Source organism: Nelumbo nucifera, chromosome 2 (assembly GCF_055504915.1).
Source record: "Nelumbo nucifera cultivar China Antique chromosome 2, China Antique-T2T, whole genome shotgun sequence".
In the NCBI taxonomy this organism is placed as follows: Eukaryota; Viridiplantae; Streptophyta; class Magnoliopsida; order Proteales; family Nelumbonaceae; genus Nelumbo; species Nelumbo nucifera.
The window spans coordinates 58,614,627-58,627,806 of record NC_142650.1 but is presented as its reverse complement, the minus strand read 5'-3'; the positions used below and the strand labels follow the sequence as shown (position 1 = coordinate 58,627,806).

At 37.1% G+C, this 13,180-nt stretch overlaps 3 protein-coding genes across 4 annotated transcripts; 2 read left to right on the top strand and 1 right to left on the bottom strand.

Moving 5' to 3' along the window:
- The first annotated feature begins 649 nt into the window (after positions 1–649).
- Positions 650–3,105, top strand: LOC104590689 (CHUP1-like protein). Its single transcript, XM_010249420.3, has 2 exons — positions 650–1,640; positions 1,964–3,105. Exons 1-2 carry the CDS (start codon positions 768–770, stop codon positions 2,456–2,458), a joined length of 1,368 nt encoding a protein of 455 aa, XP_010247722.1. The 5' UTR covers positions 650–767; the 3' UTR covers positions 2,459–3,105.
- A 1,218-nt stretch (positions 3,106–4,323) lies between these two features.
- LOC104590688 (FKBP-like peptidyl-prolyl cis-trans isomerase family protein) lies at positions 4,324–13,180 on the top strand. Of its 2 annotated transcripts, XM_010249418.3 has the most exons (10): positions 4,326–4,534; positions 4,633–4,767; positions 5,335–5,390; positions 5,517–5,572; positions 5,768–5,825; positions 9,246–9,320; positions 10,788–10,877; positions 11,390–11,467; positions 12,745–12,785; positions 12,893–13,180. In XM_010249418.3, the coding sequence occupies exons 1-10, from the start codon at positions 4,453–4,455 to the stop codon at positions 12,918–12,920; spliced, it is 699 nt and encodes a 232-aa protein (XP_010247720.1). In that variant the 5' UTR covers positions 4,326–4,452; the 3' UTR covers positions 12,921–13,180. The 2 variants fall into 2 exon arrangements, with proteins under 2 accessions (XP_088753176.1, XP_010247720.1); XM_088897050.1 differs by lacking the exons at positions 11,390–11,467; positions 12,745–12,785; positions 12,893–13,180 and adding an exon at positions 11,033–11,051 and having other exon boundaries at positions 4,324–4,534.
- On the bottom strand, positions 9,327–10,781 carry LOC148802252 (glycine-rich RNA-binding protein RZ1B-like). The gene has a single exon (XM_088897051.1). The coding sequence runs from the start codon at positions 10,454–10,456 to the stop codon at positions 9,725–9,727; it is 732 nt and encodes a 243-aa protein (XP_088753177.1). The 5' UTR covers positions 10,457–10,781; the 3' UTR covers positions 9,327–9,724.

Below are 13,180 nucleotides of genomic sequence, written 5' to 3'. Positions count from 1 at the left end.
TAACTGGTTTCATTTGACTAAAATGGAGATATTTTGGGGTCAATTAAGGTTTAAGAGAAAAGGGCTTGGAAAAGAAAATAAGGAAAGCTTAGGTAGATATTTTGACAATTTAACGGATTATGTCATCTGATTTAACAGATTGGGGTATTTATTGCAAAGTAAAAGTTCAGAAGGGCCTTTTATTGCAAATGAAAGTTAATGGGATATTTGATTATTTGTCACTTGCCCGTATTTGGGGGTATTTGTAATTTATCCAAAAATTAATAGAGGAAAGGGAATTATATTCCACAATCACTGATAACAAAGACCTTGGACGGTGATCCTTGTCTTCTGCATGAGGACTTTTAGTTGACATATTTCAATTCAAACTTCAGAAAGATAAATGCCATTTTGACGGTGTGGGTGATCTGTGAACGTAATTTGTGTATATAATTTTTATTTTGTAGATGGGGTGGCTGACACATGGTTGGAGGGTCTACATTGATTCCACGTTAGAATCTCAGATTAAAAAACCGTTAAAGAATCGGATTCCAAGACCAAGCACCGAGAGGAGGTGAACAGAATAAGGAGGCAAAGCTAGGAGAGATAGAGAACAAGAGTGGTGAAGAAGCAAGAGGCCACTCTCTAAAGGAAGGAAGGAAAGCTGAGACTAATTAAAAGAAAAGCCGAAGAATCTCAAATTCTTCACGTTTTGTATTCAACATTAAATCCCACTGCTTAATTTGTGAAATTCGTCATTTGGCTAAATTGGGTTTCTGATCATTAAAATGAACCAACCCAGATTGCAGACACAATCGTTCAATATGGGGATGGGGGTGAGGCCCATATATCTCAAAGCTGGTATCCCTTTAGCTCTTTCTTTTGCTGGTTTCGTTTATGGGATCCTCAGAAAAAGAAGAAGACTGTTTCCTAGAGTTTCCTCAGAAGAAACTGAAGAGAGTTCGTCTGAAACTGATAATTCCTTGGGGGAGCTTCGACATGGAGAGAACCTTCATAACCTCAACTTGACGCCTTTAGCTTGTAGAGAAGAAGAGGAGCTCGACCCAGATACTGAGGTCATTGAATCAATTGAAAGCTCTGTAATTGGAGATGGGCCTGATTTTGAAGACGAATTTTCACGCCTAAGGAACTGGGTCGTTGCCATTCAGGATAGGGAACGAGAGTTAGAGAAGGAATTTCTCTGTTATTGTAGGTTGAGAGACCAAGAAGTGATTCTGCTGCAGCTCCGGAACATGTTGATGCTGGAGATTGTTCATGTTAAATTCTTGGGTTTGCTGGCTGGGTCGATGGAGGCTGAGAGTCGGAGACTTGAAGCTCTGCTAGTTGAATACCTGAAAGCCATAGAGCAGCTCGGTTCTGCAAGGTTGGAGAATCGGTTGCTTAGAAGGAAGGTAAGGAAGCTTTCGAGAATATGTGGCAGGCGATATCATGCTCTTAGACGGCAGGCTGTGGCTTTGCGAGCTAAAGAGGCTGAGCTTTTGGAAAATCATGAAGCATTGGAACAGAGGGATCACATACTTCAGGGATTAGTGAATGAAAACATGGAGCTAAAGAAAACTGTGGATCAATTGCAGGAAGAGAAGAAAGGACTGATGGAGAAGCTAGAATCAGCAGAAACTTCAGCTTCATCAATCTCCAAGGTTTAATTTTTCTTTTTTTCCTTTTATCTTAAGAAAAAATATAATCAAGCATAAATCATTTGTAGACCTCTGAAAGAGACTGGTCTGCATGGCCTAGACCAAATTGATCCAAGTGAATGGTCCCTGACTATCTGATCTGTTCGTATTGGAATATCAATCCAGAAATGGTAGGTGAAAATATTGTTTTGATCATTCAATTGGATCAAATTTGGCCTAGGAGACACTCCATGGATGATTGGAATAGTCAGTCTCCATCATTGTATGCTATGTATATTTTAGGATTTTTTCCCTGTTGCAGACTGAGGATTTTTTCCCTGTTGCAGACTGATGCAGAAGAGACAGAGAAAGGGGATGCTGATCAATTGTTGACAGAACTGGAACAGCTGAGAAAGGAACATGCTGCAGATACAGAGGAGCTGATTTACTTACAGTGGATCAATGCATGCTTAAGGCACGAGTTATTGAAGATTCAAGAACAACAATGTCCTCGTCATGAAAGGAGCAGGGAGCAGCAGCTGCTGGAATTTGAAGAGAATGAGGAAAAGAGGGATAGTGTCCTAGAGCATGACTCAAACCCTCCATCAACAGTTTCAGAAAACCATCATTCTTGCATGGACATCGAAACTGTCTCACCTAATTGTTCTAAAAAGCATAGGTTGCTTCACAGGCTGAAGAGATGGGTGGAAGGGAGTGAGAAATGCAGAACATCAAGGGATGAGAAGGACAAGCATCAAAGTAGGTGTCTAGGAAGGTTGTCTGTTTCAGATGAAGCAATGGAACCATATCACACTGAAAGGAAGTCATGTTCAAGTGTATAATTGATAAAACTACAAAGGTCTTATTGGGTTTTTATGTTTCATTATTTCTTCATACTTCATTGCCCACAAATCAAGAAGAATGAAATGTTGGGTATGAGCACTAGTCAAGTTTGAACTTCACAGTTGCAAGATAAGAGCCTAGGCCCTATGACTCATACCCATCTGTAAATCCATTCATTGTGATATGTAAGATCAGAAAATAAAGGCAATTTGATGGACATTAAGAAGTAAAATAAGAAATAAAATGATGTAGTCCCCACCTTATATGAAAGAAAATGGAGGTAGGGGGGTTATTTGTTTGGGGTGAGGTAGGAAACAAGATGATGTGTTCCACACTTTAAATGAGGGAGAATTGAGGTAGTAGGAAGATGGTGTAAATTTTGCATCAGTTTTTGGGATGCAAATTTTGTGATGCCTGTGGGTGAAAATGAGGCAAAAGTACAAATTTTATATCAGATAGGAGTGCAAATCATCATCACAAACAAATGGATGCAAAACCGACCCAGGTGCAAAATTTGTGTCTGGTTCCGATTTGCACTGCAAACAATCAGTAACATGAATTTGGATTTATCTTACATGAAGCTGGCAAGAATTATTCTTATTTGCATTTGTTGGTGAAGAATGACTTTTTTTTTTTTTTTTGGATGGTGAAGAATGACTTGTGGAATGTTGTCATCACCAGATTTTCTGCATGAATGAACCTAATAAATTCAACTTCAAAAAAGTGACACAGAATGTTATAGAATAATTATCCTTAGAAGATATTTACCATTTATATCAATAAAAATCAAAGTTCATTAGAGTCTATATGCAAAGGACTACACAGCCATGTAGAAATGACAAGCTTTGGTTTCAGCACATTCAATGGGAGAAAGGCTTAAAATTCTTCTTAGATGGCAATCTGCAGTGATTTGGAAACTCAAAGGATGGAAAGGATATTCTGATGGTCAGATATTTGTAGCCTCTCAAGAAGTTTTACCCAATCTAAAGTCCTCCACTGTGGTAGGAAGACGAATAGGGTAGCTCACCATTTAGCTCGTGCAGCCCTTTCCCCCGATTTTAATCGATTGATGACAAACCATTTCTCTACTTGGTTTGGCCCATTTGAGTTCCTCTGTTTTGAAGATTTGTACCCCCTTTAATTTCCTCTTAATGAAAATTTTCAATCTCTATTACCAAAAAAAAAAAAAGTATCCATAACTCTACATAGGAACAGGGGATAAAAAATGTTAAAAATGGGTTACCACTTAGCAGCATATTCATCACCTTAACATTCCGTAAGAAAGACAATAATAGGAACAATTACATTAGGAAAAAGCCTAAACAGTAGTGATACGTAACGATATTTTGAATCTTGGGTTAGACTGGGCTCGAACTTGGGTCTGAATGTTTTATGTTAATATAAAGACAAAGCCTGGCCCAACCTGACCCATGAACAGGTCTATTTCGAGTAGATAGTGAAAGGGCAATTTCTATGGTACCGGGGATGTATAGGTGGGTACTAGTACTACCAAGAAAACCAGAGAGATGTATAGGTGGGCTCCGGGCTTGAGATTTATTGAGCAGGCGATAGCCCATATTTGGGGCACCGGACTAGCTGAGGACTAAATTGGGCTTATATCCAACATTGGGCCCAGAAAAATCCGGTGCTAACCCAGCCCAACCCTCAGTCAATGACTTGGAAATTTGAGTTCACATCAGCCCCCCACATGAGGGCGCCCCACAACGTCACACAGCACATCTCAACCGTGTATTGGAAACATCTCCCGTTGTAGTGGGGGCTGATGTGAAATCTGGAAATTTGAAAATGTGGATGAAATTGGGGACGTTATCCAGATTCAGAGATTCTGTTTTGTCACTGTGTAATGTTGGAGTGTGGACTGCAGTCGTCTCTCTCCTACAGCCTTGGCAGTTTTCAAATAAAGACTCCCAAGCGGCAAATTTGCTTTCCTCTTTCTTCTTCCTCTTCTGTTCTAAACTTCCAACTGACGTCCATGGAGCTCTCCCTTCTCCCTTACCAACAGCACCACACCTCAACTTTTCTCAGCAGGTCTCTCTATTCCATCCCCGGCATAGGTACGTTCACATAACCACATCCTTCTCCACTTCTATATCTGTTCCTTCTGCTTTCTTGGTTTTCTTTAATCAAACCAGGGGACCTATTTCAATCACAGGAAAGAAACAGTTCCTCCGGAACCCGTCCATGGTGCGTTTCCACTGCTCCTTGTCTGATGAATTGCCAATGCCCAGTACCCCACCTCTTCGGCCTGAAGGAAGGAGGGCTTTGTTGGGTTGTTTTCTTGCAGCTGGTTAGTTTATCTCTTTGATGGGTATTTTTTTCTATGTTCATATGTTTTTCTTCTTTGCTAGATTTCCTTTTTTTTTCATTTTGAATTAACAAAATTCATTTTGATATTAGTTTTATCGCGCAAACATCCGATTAAAGGCCATTTTATTGATATTGCATGTCAAGTAGAAGTCTATAACTTTTTCCTGGTAATTAGCTTAATTGGTATTGCTGAATTAGGGTTTCTTTAATTTCAAAACAATTGGTTTTAGGATTACGTTGTTTCCTATCATGGTGGATTATAGGGATTGAGAAGCTTGGATCCTTATTTATCCTATCTGAGGTCATCTTCCTGTTGATGCTGGTATGAGTGTAAGAATCTGATATGGCTAACAGAAGTTTGGACTTGATGATCAGAGTAGCTAGGATTCAAGGATTCTAACTATGCATCCAAATAATTGATAGAATATTTTTAGTCTCTATGCGTTCCAAATATTGGTTGCAGAATATGGCTTGGTATTATCTTATTTTTGTTGGGTTTATATAGTTGAAATTCTGACTGTTTTCTGTAACTTTGATTGGGATTTAGCTACTGCTGTATATGTTTGTGACAAAGCTGAGGCAGTTAGCACAAGTAGACGAGCCGTAAGAATTGTTTATCTACAAATAAGTTCTTTTACATTACCTTTCAGATACAATTGCTTTTTATTAATTTTGTCTTCCAATACTGCCTTATACTTGTTTTCTTTTGCTTTCTGACCTTTTTTGCAGCTTAGAGGATCGAAGATACCTGAGAGTGAATATACAACCCTTCCAAACGGTCTGAAGTTAGTAAACCATCATGAACTGTCATATTCTCTCAGTTACACAAACAACACATCAATTTAATGAATTGTTTCCTAGTTTGTATGAATTTTGTTGTTCCTTAGATGCACTACAGAGTTTTTTGTTATCTTTATCTCCCTTGTTTTGTAAGTCTGGAAGCATTAGCTTCTTCCTGATGATAATATCCTTCCAATCAGGTACTATGATTTGAAAGTTGGAGGTGGGCCAGAAGCTGTGAAGGGATCACGCGTTGCAGTACGGTTGTGACCCAGTTAAAATTCAACCATGTGATTCATATTGATCTCAAAGAAAGGCATATCAATTTTTAGGATTTAATATCGTATGAAAGGTGCAATATATTTTGGGTGAATTATTTATACAGTTATACCTCCCGTGGGGTTTTGGTCATATACCAAGACCTCCCCTCAGGTTTACCTATTAACTTAGGGGGTGTTCTACAAAGTGAATTGTTTTTCTTGTTGGTGGTTTCAAAAACAAATTAAAACCATCTGTTTTGAAAACAGATTCTTTCTCTAAATTCTGGTTTCAAAAGCATGTTTTCATCTCCTTATTTATTATCACGTTCCATAAATCATAAAATTCTACATTACAATATTTGTTTTTGTTTTAAAAACCATTATTTTGATGGTTCCAAAATACATGTATTATTTTTTTGAAGCAAAACTAACTTGTTTTTTGTCTTTCAAACAAAAACTATGTTGAAGAACATGTTTCCGTTATTTAGTTTCAGGTTAAATTACTTATTCTCCACTAACAAGCCATCAGTTTTAGTGGCAGAAAGTGCTCAACTGGCATGTAAAACCTTTTAAATTTCCATTTTGTCCCTTTTGACACCTTCTTGTAATATCATGTGGACAAAAATGCCATCATTTATATCTTTAGGAGCACATTTTTCTTCCATAATGTTAGGATAGGAATGAAAATTTGAAAACAGGTTTAGGAAAAAATAAAAGAAAGGAAAATTTTGAGTTGGTAAAACTGTATTTAGCGTTTATAAATGAGGGTACTTTTATCAATTTCAAAATATATATTTTGGAAGTAAAACTTATATTTTATTGTTAATGACATTCTGGTAAACAATCTACTTCTGTCTTAACTCTGTCTTTCCATAAACAAACTCCATGTAGCTTGTGGTCAAAGGAGGTATAAGTTATTAGATAAATCTGAGGGGTGATATAAGCATTTGACTAACCTCATAGGAGAGGTGGTATAAGTAATTTACACTTACATTTTTGGGCCTCTACAGGTTGACTTTTTTTATGCATTTTCTGATTGAGTAATTGATAGTGCACAGGTATAGAGTCTGTTGAAACAGACCCATGATGGGCAGATCTGCTGTGAAATAAGGTTTATATTAAATAGGGAGTGGAAAGAAAAAACTGATGGGGTTTTCAAGTCTCTATCATTTAGAAGAAACTGCTGTAATTTAATAAATTAATTGCAGAAATTCTGAGAGAAGTAAAATACTTAGTAGTCTTTTTCCAGAAAGAAGAAAGAAATTGCGCAAGATTATGTTGTAAAAATAACTTCCAACTAAATTAAAAGAATAATGGAAGTATCAATAAAAATGGGGAGAACAATAGAAGAAGAGAAGGAAAAGTTTTACCTCCTAGGGACCTCCAAAAATAAAACTCAACTCAATTCCATATTCCAGCTCTATTATTGAATTATAATATGTGGGCGTATTTATATATTTAAATAAATTGACCGCTCTCTCTTACAAGATTGGATCCACAAGATCTTTGTCTTGTTGATTAGGCAACTGAAAACTTGTATAATGACACTACAGTTAAGTCAAAAACAAGCAAGTTTTGATTTATTAAACTTTTGAAGAGAGATGAAACTATAAATTCAACTTATCTAAATCCTAAAATCACTCTAATCGAACATGAAATTGAGCATGAAATAACCTAAAAGCTATTATGGCTCTATAGACTAATTAAACACTTACAATGATAATTGAACATGAAATAACCTAAAATCTATTAAAATTTACCCAAGTTAAACTCCCACTGGAGGATGATGTAGGAAAAACTTGATTTCTTCTTCCATGGTTTCTTTCCCTTTTCAATGCCTGCATCAGTACTCATCTACATCCATACTTGTTGACCACTCAACCTTATTGTTTCATTCTTGCTCTGAGGAATATGTTTTGACAAATTTTACTTAACCAGTTTAAATGTTTGAACATATAAAGATGCACATCTATGGATCTCCCTGATCTTGTTTTTGTGTAACTAAACATTGATTGGATAAAAGGTAGGAAGGGAAAACAGTATTGGCTATTAATGTGGAGTAACTACTCGGTCTTAAATGACAACCTTGAATAATTTGTTCTGCTGGAATACGATATGTTGTTTCTCAATCATCACAGTTGATCAATGATGTCCATGTTCCATACCTGCAATTGCAATACTACAAATTTGGAGAAGTTGGTGACAAGTTCATTGATCAATGGTGTTGCCTCAATTGGTTAATTTGATTTGCATAAATTGATATTATAACCTTAACAATAGATGGCCAATTTGCATTGGCAGTTAATGGAAACTTCCCTTCTAATGGAAGACTTTGCATAGAAATGCATTTCGCATTTTTACTGTGTTAGACATGACTCATAGTTTCTTCTAATTACATCTCATTTTCTAGTGGTTTCTCCTTTAGAAACTATGTTACATGGGTTTGGATGTGAACTTTAGTGCAGCCATATCTCTATGAGTTGAATTTCCCTGATCCTAGGATCATGGGATACTAGAACCCACCTAAAGTGGTGAGCATGTCAATTGGGTGGGGACTGTGGGGTATATAGAATATAAAATCATGAAGTAGGCAAGAAATCTATATTTTATAATCTCTATTCCATTGCCAATATTAGGAAATATAGCAACAGTGATCTTGCAACATGGAAATTAAGAGCCTAAAATGTAGTTAAAGTGCTAAAAATGTAGTTCATAAGGATAAAAGGACTGACCTAGTTAAGTGAATATATACTACTTTAGAGACAAGGAAAAGAGAAAGAGATGAACAAGCCTAGGTATCCAAACAAATAATGTTAAAAATTCTGCAATGACTACCTACAAACATATTTGTAAATGAAAACATAACTACAATGAATTTTAGCTATTAGGATCTTCATTAATGAATCTTAGCTATTAGGGGTGGGAAGAACTAGTTTCTTTTGGGCTGTATTTGTAATGTGATGTTTTTATAGGGTGGGGTAAGATATTTTACCCCCCTTCTTGTTGTATCTTTTCCATCTCCTTTTATTAATAAAAGTTTCTGTTATTGATAAAAAAAAGGCTCTAAAAAAGAGAAAAGAACACTAATCATCATACTACATATTTATAAACCTACATCAAAGTCAAATATTAACTTCTAATTGCATTATTTATAGAAACATCAATTGAAAATTTATGTTAGGAGTTTTTCCAAATAGGTATCAAGTTCATCAAGGTTCATATCCTGATATCTAAAATAATGGGTATTCATTTGTTGATCCAACAAATATCCTACATCCACTCCCAGTTATTTTTAAAACAAATTTACAGGTAAAGTGAAGCATCCAGCCATCATCACATGCTTATTCTTTTTTCTTCATTTGTCTTATCACATTAACTGTGTTATAGTGGATATAAGTATGTTAACTTCATCCCGTAGGTCCACTATGTTGCCAAGTGGAGAGGCATAACTTTTATGACAAGTAGGCAAGGACTTGGTGTTGGTGGTGGAACGGTAAGTTTGGGTATGGCATTTTTCTTGCATCTCAGGTTCTTCAAGTAGTCAATTGTGCATCTATGACACTAGTTTTCATACATGCTGACATATGATTACTGTTGTCTTCTTTTGGAAGACAGTATCTATATGGCATACAAATATATTCATATTCATCTCTTTTAATTTTATATATAAATATATGATTAGCAGTATGATTAGACAAAATGGAATGGAGGACAGGTTTCGTGATAATTTTTATTCTTTTATTTTTTTTGATAAGCACAAACTAAGCAAGAAAATATATTACATTGCATCATCAATCCAGCTCTACTTAAAACCACCTTCTCATTTGAAACAGGTGCAAGAAACTGAATACAAAAGACCTAGAACTGTCTTGAAAAAACAATGACCCTTTAATATCATTAATAAGAAGATGGACGCCCTCCCCTACTGGGGTGATCATATGGCCCTGGCCTGTCTCTGTAGCTACCTCCCTCATGGTGTGCTGGCCCTCCACTACCATACCGGTTGCTGCCTCCTCTTGGACCAGCAGCTCTATCATAATTCCTGTCTTTTCCATATCCATTCTTTGGATACCTATCTGAATCCCCATAACAGTCACCTGAAAAGCAATCCTCACCAGGTGGGTACCGATCATTGGGATAACGATCACAACCTCCATACCTGTTGCTGTCCTTACTTTCCATACGCTCCCTGTCTCCATAGTGTCCACCATCATAACGATCATCCACGCAGCTATCACCATAACGGTCTCCTCGAAAACGATCACCATAACGGTCTCCTCCAAAGCGATCACCATAACGGTCTTCTCCAAAGAAATCTCCATGGCCACCACTGCTGCCACCACCACCACCACCACTGAACCTAGAACGTGAAGAAAACCTTCCATCACCACCACCACCATCTGCAGAGGGACATTCTCGAGTCCAGTGCCCTGGGTGTCCACACTTGAAACAGTCAGACCGTCCTGCAGACCTATCTCCTCCCCCATGGCTGCACCTGCCACCTGATGAGTAGCCTCTGCTGTAACAATACCCTGGATCATCTCCCCCCATCTTGGGTTGGGCTTTGTTCACTGAGATTACTTTACCACCTAATTTCCTGCCATGCATCTCTCTTATAGCATCTTCCATTCCCCGTTGATCTGCAAATGTCACAAATCCAAACCCACGAGGGCGGCCTCTATCTGGATATTACTGGATATGCAATGTTCTGCAGTCTGACTGCATGCCATGCGAGGATGAATCATTAAACGATTGTTATAATGCAAAGCACTCATGTTTGGTTGATCCATATCTGACTTTGGGAACCAAACCAATACCTGCATACATGCTGTCCTATTGTGAACAAAATTGAAATTGGTGAATATAAGCATAAAATGATTTATTAGTTTTATATGAAAAATAAATTTCTGAGGTGATCTTTACTTTTTAGGCTGATTTACTTGTTCTGGAATTGATGCAGCCTTATGGATTTGATGTGGGTCAATCTGAGAGAGGAAACGTCCTTAAGGGACTTGATCTAGGTGTTGAAGGCATGCGGGTTGGAGGCCAGGTGAGACTGGTTTCTAACATTAATTCTTATCTTTCATGTCCTTTGGTCAACTGTTGTTTAGTTTTATTATGGATTAACCTTTTGCACATGAATGAAACTGAAAAGTTGTTTTTTTTTTCTCTCTTGTTTTTGCTGTTGTGTCTCAATCTTCAAAGTGATGACTCATTCCTAAATAGGTAATTGTGATGAAATGGAAGTTTGTTTAGGAGTCAGATGTCTAGCCTTTCTATTTTATCATATTTAACTGCATTATCCTTGAGAACCTGTATGGTGACCACAATTTTGATAAGATGGCTTTTGTTATACTACTGCTTGACTTCCATTTTATCAGAGAAATATGATCACCAGAGTTTCTATCTACTGAATAGAGCCAACTCCAGCAAGCACAATTGTTTGCTAACTCTATGCATAGTTGTTAGACAAGAGCAAGTACATAAGCATTATCTTTTACTTGACTATTTGTGGTGGGATTAGGTTTCCTAGTCTTGATGATGTGATATGTGTTTCTGCAGAGATTGCTTATAGTTCCTCCAGAACTAGCTTATGGAAGTAAAGGAGTCCAAGAAATTCCTCCAAATGCGACAATTGAGGTAACATGCTAATTTCTAGGGCTGTTCACGGGTCGAGTTGGGTCGGTTTACTGCTGTTTTTCCAACCGACTTGACCTGGTCGGGTTGCCTGAAAATGAAACCGAAACCGACCCTGTGTTAGGCAAAACCGACCTGGTCGGTTTGGGTCGGTTTGAGTGCTTGAGTTGAGGGGCTAAGGGAGTAAGGGCGGACCAAGTTGTTCTGTTAGTTCAACCTCCCTGCTAATCTCATTTAATCGTTTTCTGATTCTTGTTATCATATTATTTTTCTATAAATAGCAAGTTGTTCTGTTACTATAAATAGTAATGATGGGAATTATTATAACGTAGTAATTACAGTAATAAGTAGTTAATAAGTTAACTCAACCCAACTCAATTAAGCATTTTTCCAACTTTAAGGGCCAACTACATGAATATTGTTTCACCATTCTGCTTTGTTCAGTGCCATATCCATTTCTAGTAATTACAATTACCATTTATAGTAAGTCCAAACTTTTCTATAATTTGAAATTATCCTATGGGCTATGCCAAATTGACAATCTTGAATTGCCTGATTTTTAGATGATTTTTGGAGAATTTTCTAGAAACTTTTGATGTCAAGGTACCCTAGAGATTTTGCCCAAAAATCCAAGTTCTCAACCCCAATAAATATTACAGCCTCAAGTTCTCAACCCCAATAAATATTCCAGCCTCAAGTTCTCAACCCCTTTTACAAATGGGTTCCCATGCCATGCAGATAAACTAACTAGACAAGAGATAAATAGAATCATTTGTATTGGACATTGATTCCCCAAGGTGGGGACTTGTAGAAACACATATGACGGGAGGCTAGCGAGGGCTAGGTCATTGTTGGGGGTTGGTTTGGCACAATGTTGTATGTCTCATTCTTTCCCATATATTTTAATAACAAATTTCATCACAATGATTAAAGAAAGCTCTTAACTCCTTGTTCAGCCTAGCTATGGTGATTTAATGATCCATATTCTATATATAGAACTTACTTCTCTGGATGATGGGATTTTGATTGACACAAAATAAAGTTATACACCCCAGGAAACTTTGCCCCTTCCTTTATCTTTCCTTGCATTTCAGAGTCAAAGGTTACTCCTTGCATTCCTTACAGATCAGAGCATTTCTACCTCTAGAACTGATATTGCTGAAAAAAGCAACACTTTTACTTTCTGATTGTTGTTTCTGATAGCTGTTGGTGATTTTTTTGTTATTATTATTTGTTCTCAATCATGAACTTGGGATTCTGCCCTATTTTTGGATCTGCAGTTGGATGTCGAGCTACTAGCCATCAAACAAAGCCCGTTTGGGTATGTAATGGTCATTGAGCAAGATTCTAAACAGCCTTGATTTCTGTAGTATCCTCTGTTCTATATCTGTTTGTTTTAATTTTGCATTTTTTTGTCTTTTTGTGCAGCTCTCCTGTAAAGATTGTTGAAGGATGAGGAATTTATGCTTCTCTTACTGCTTGGTCACCCAGTCAAAGCCCATTTTGACCCTTGCTGTACATCTTGATCAATTAAATCAGAGGCAATAGGGACCAGATATTCATAATCCCTGTTGGATTATGTGGATTGCTGCCCTTGTTCACCTTTCAATGTGGACCCTTGATTTACTTTTTCTTTAGTTTGTATACCTTGGATGATTTATGTCACAAGTAATGTCATATTGAGTAAAGAATTAATAGTAAGTCTTTTTTTTTACC

What these genes read in the sequence shown, in the direction of transcription:
- LOC104590689 (XM_010249420.3), top strand. Translation starts at nt 768, where the DNA reads ATGAACCAACCCAGATTGCAGACACAATCGTTCAATATGGGGATGGGG. An exon ending in CAGCTTCATCAATCTCCAAG is followed by an intron (nt 1,641 to 1,963) that starts GTTTAATTTTTC and finishes TCCCTGTTGCAG; the next exon opens with ACTGATGCAGAAGAGACAGA.
- LOC104590688 (XM_010249418.3), top strand. Translation starts at nt 4,453, where the DNA reads ATGGAGCTCTCCCTTCTCCCTTACCAACAGCACCACACCTCAACTTTT. An exon ending in TTGGTGTTGGTGGTGGAACG is followed by an intron (nt 9,321 to 10,787) that starts GTAAGTTTGGGT and finishes GAATTGATGCAG; the next exon opens with CCTTATGGATTTGATGTGGG. An exon ending in ATCAAACAAAGCCCGTTTGG is followed by an intron (nt 12,786 to 12,892) that starts GTATGTAATGGT and finishes CTTTTTGTGCAG; the next exon opens with CTCTCCTGTAAAGATTGTTG.
- LOC148802252 (XM_088897051.1), bottom strand. Translation starts at nt 10,456, where the DNA reads ATGGAAGATGCTATAAGAGAGATGCATGGCAGGAAATTAGGTGGTAAA.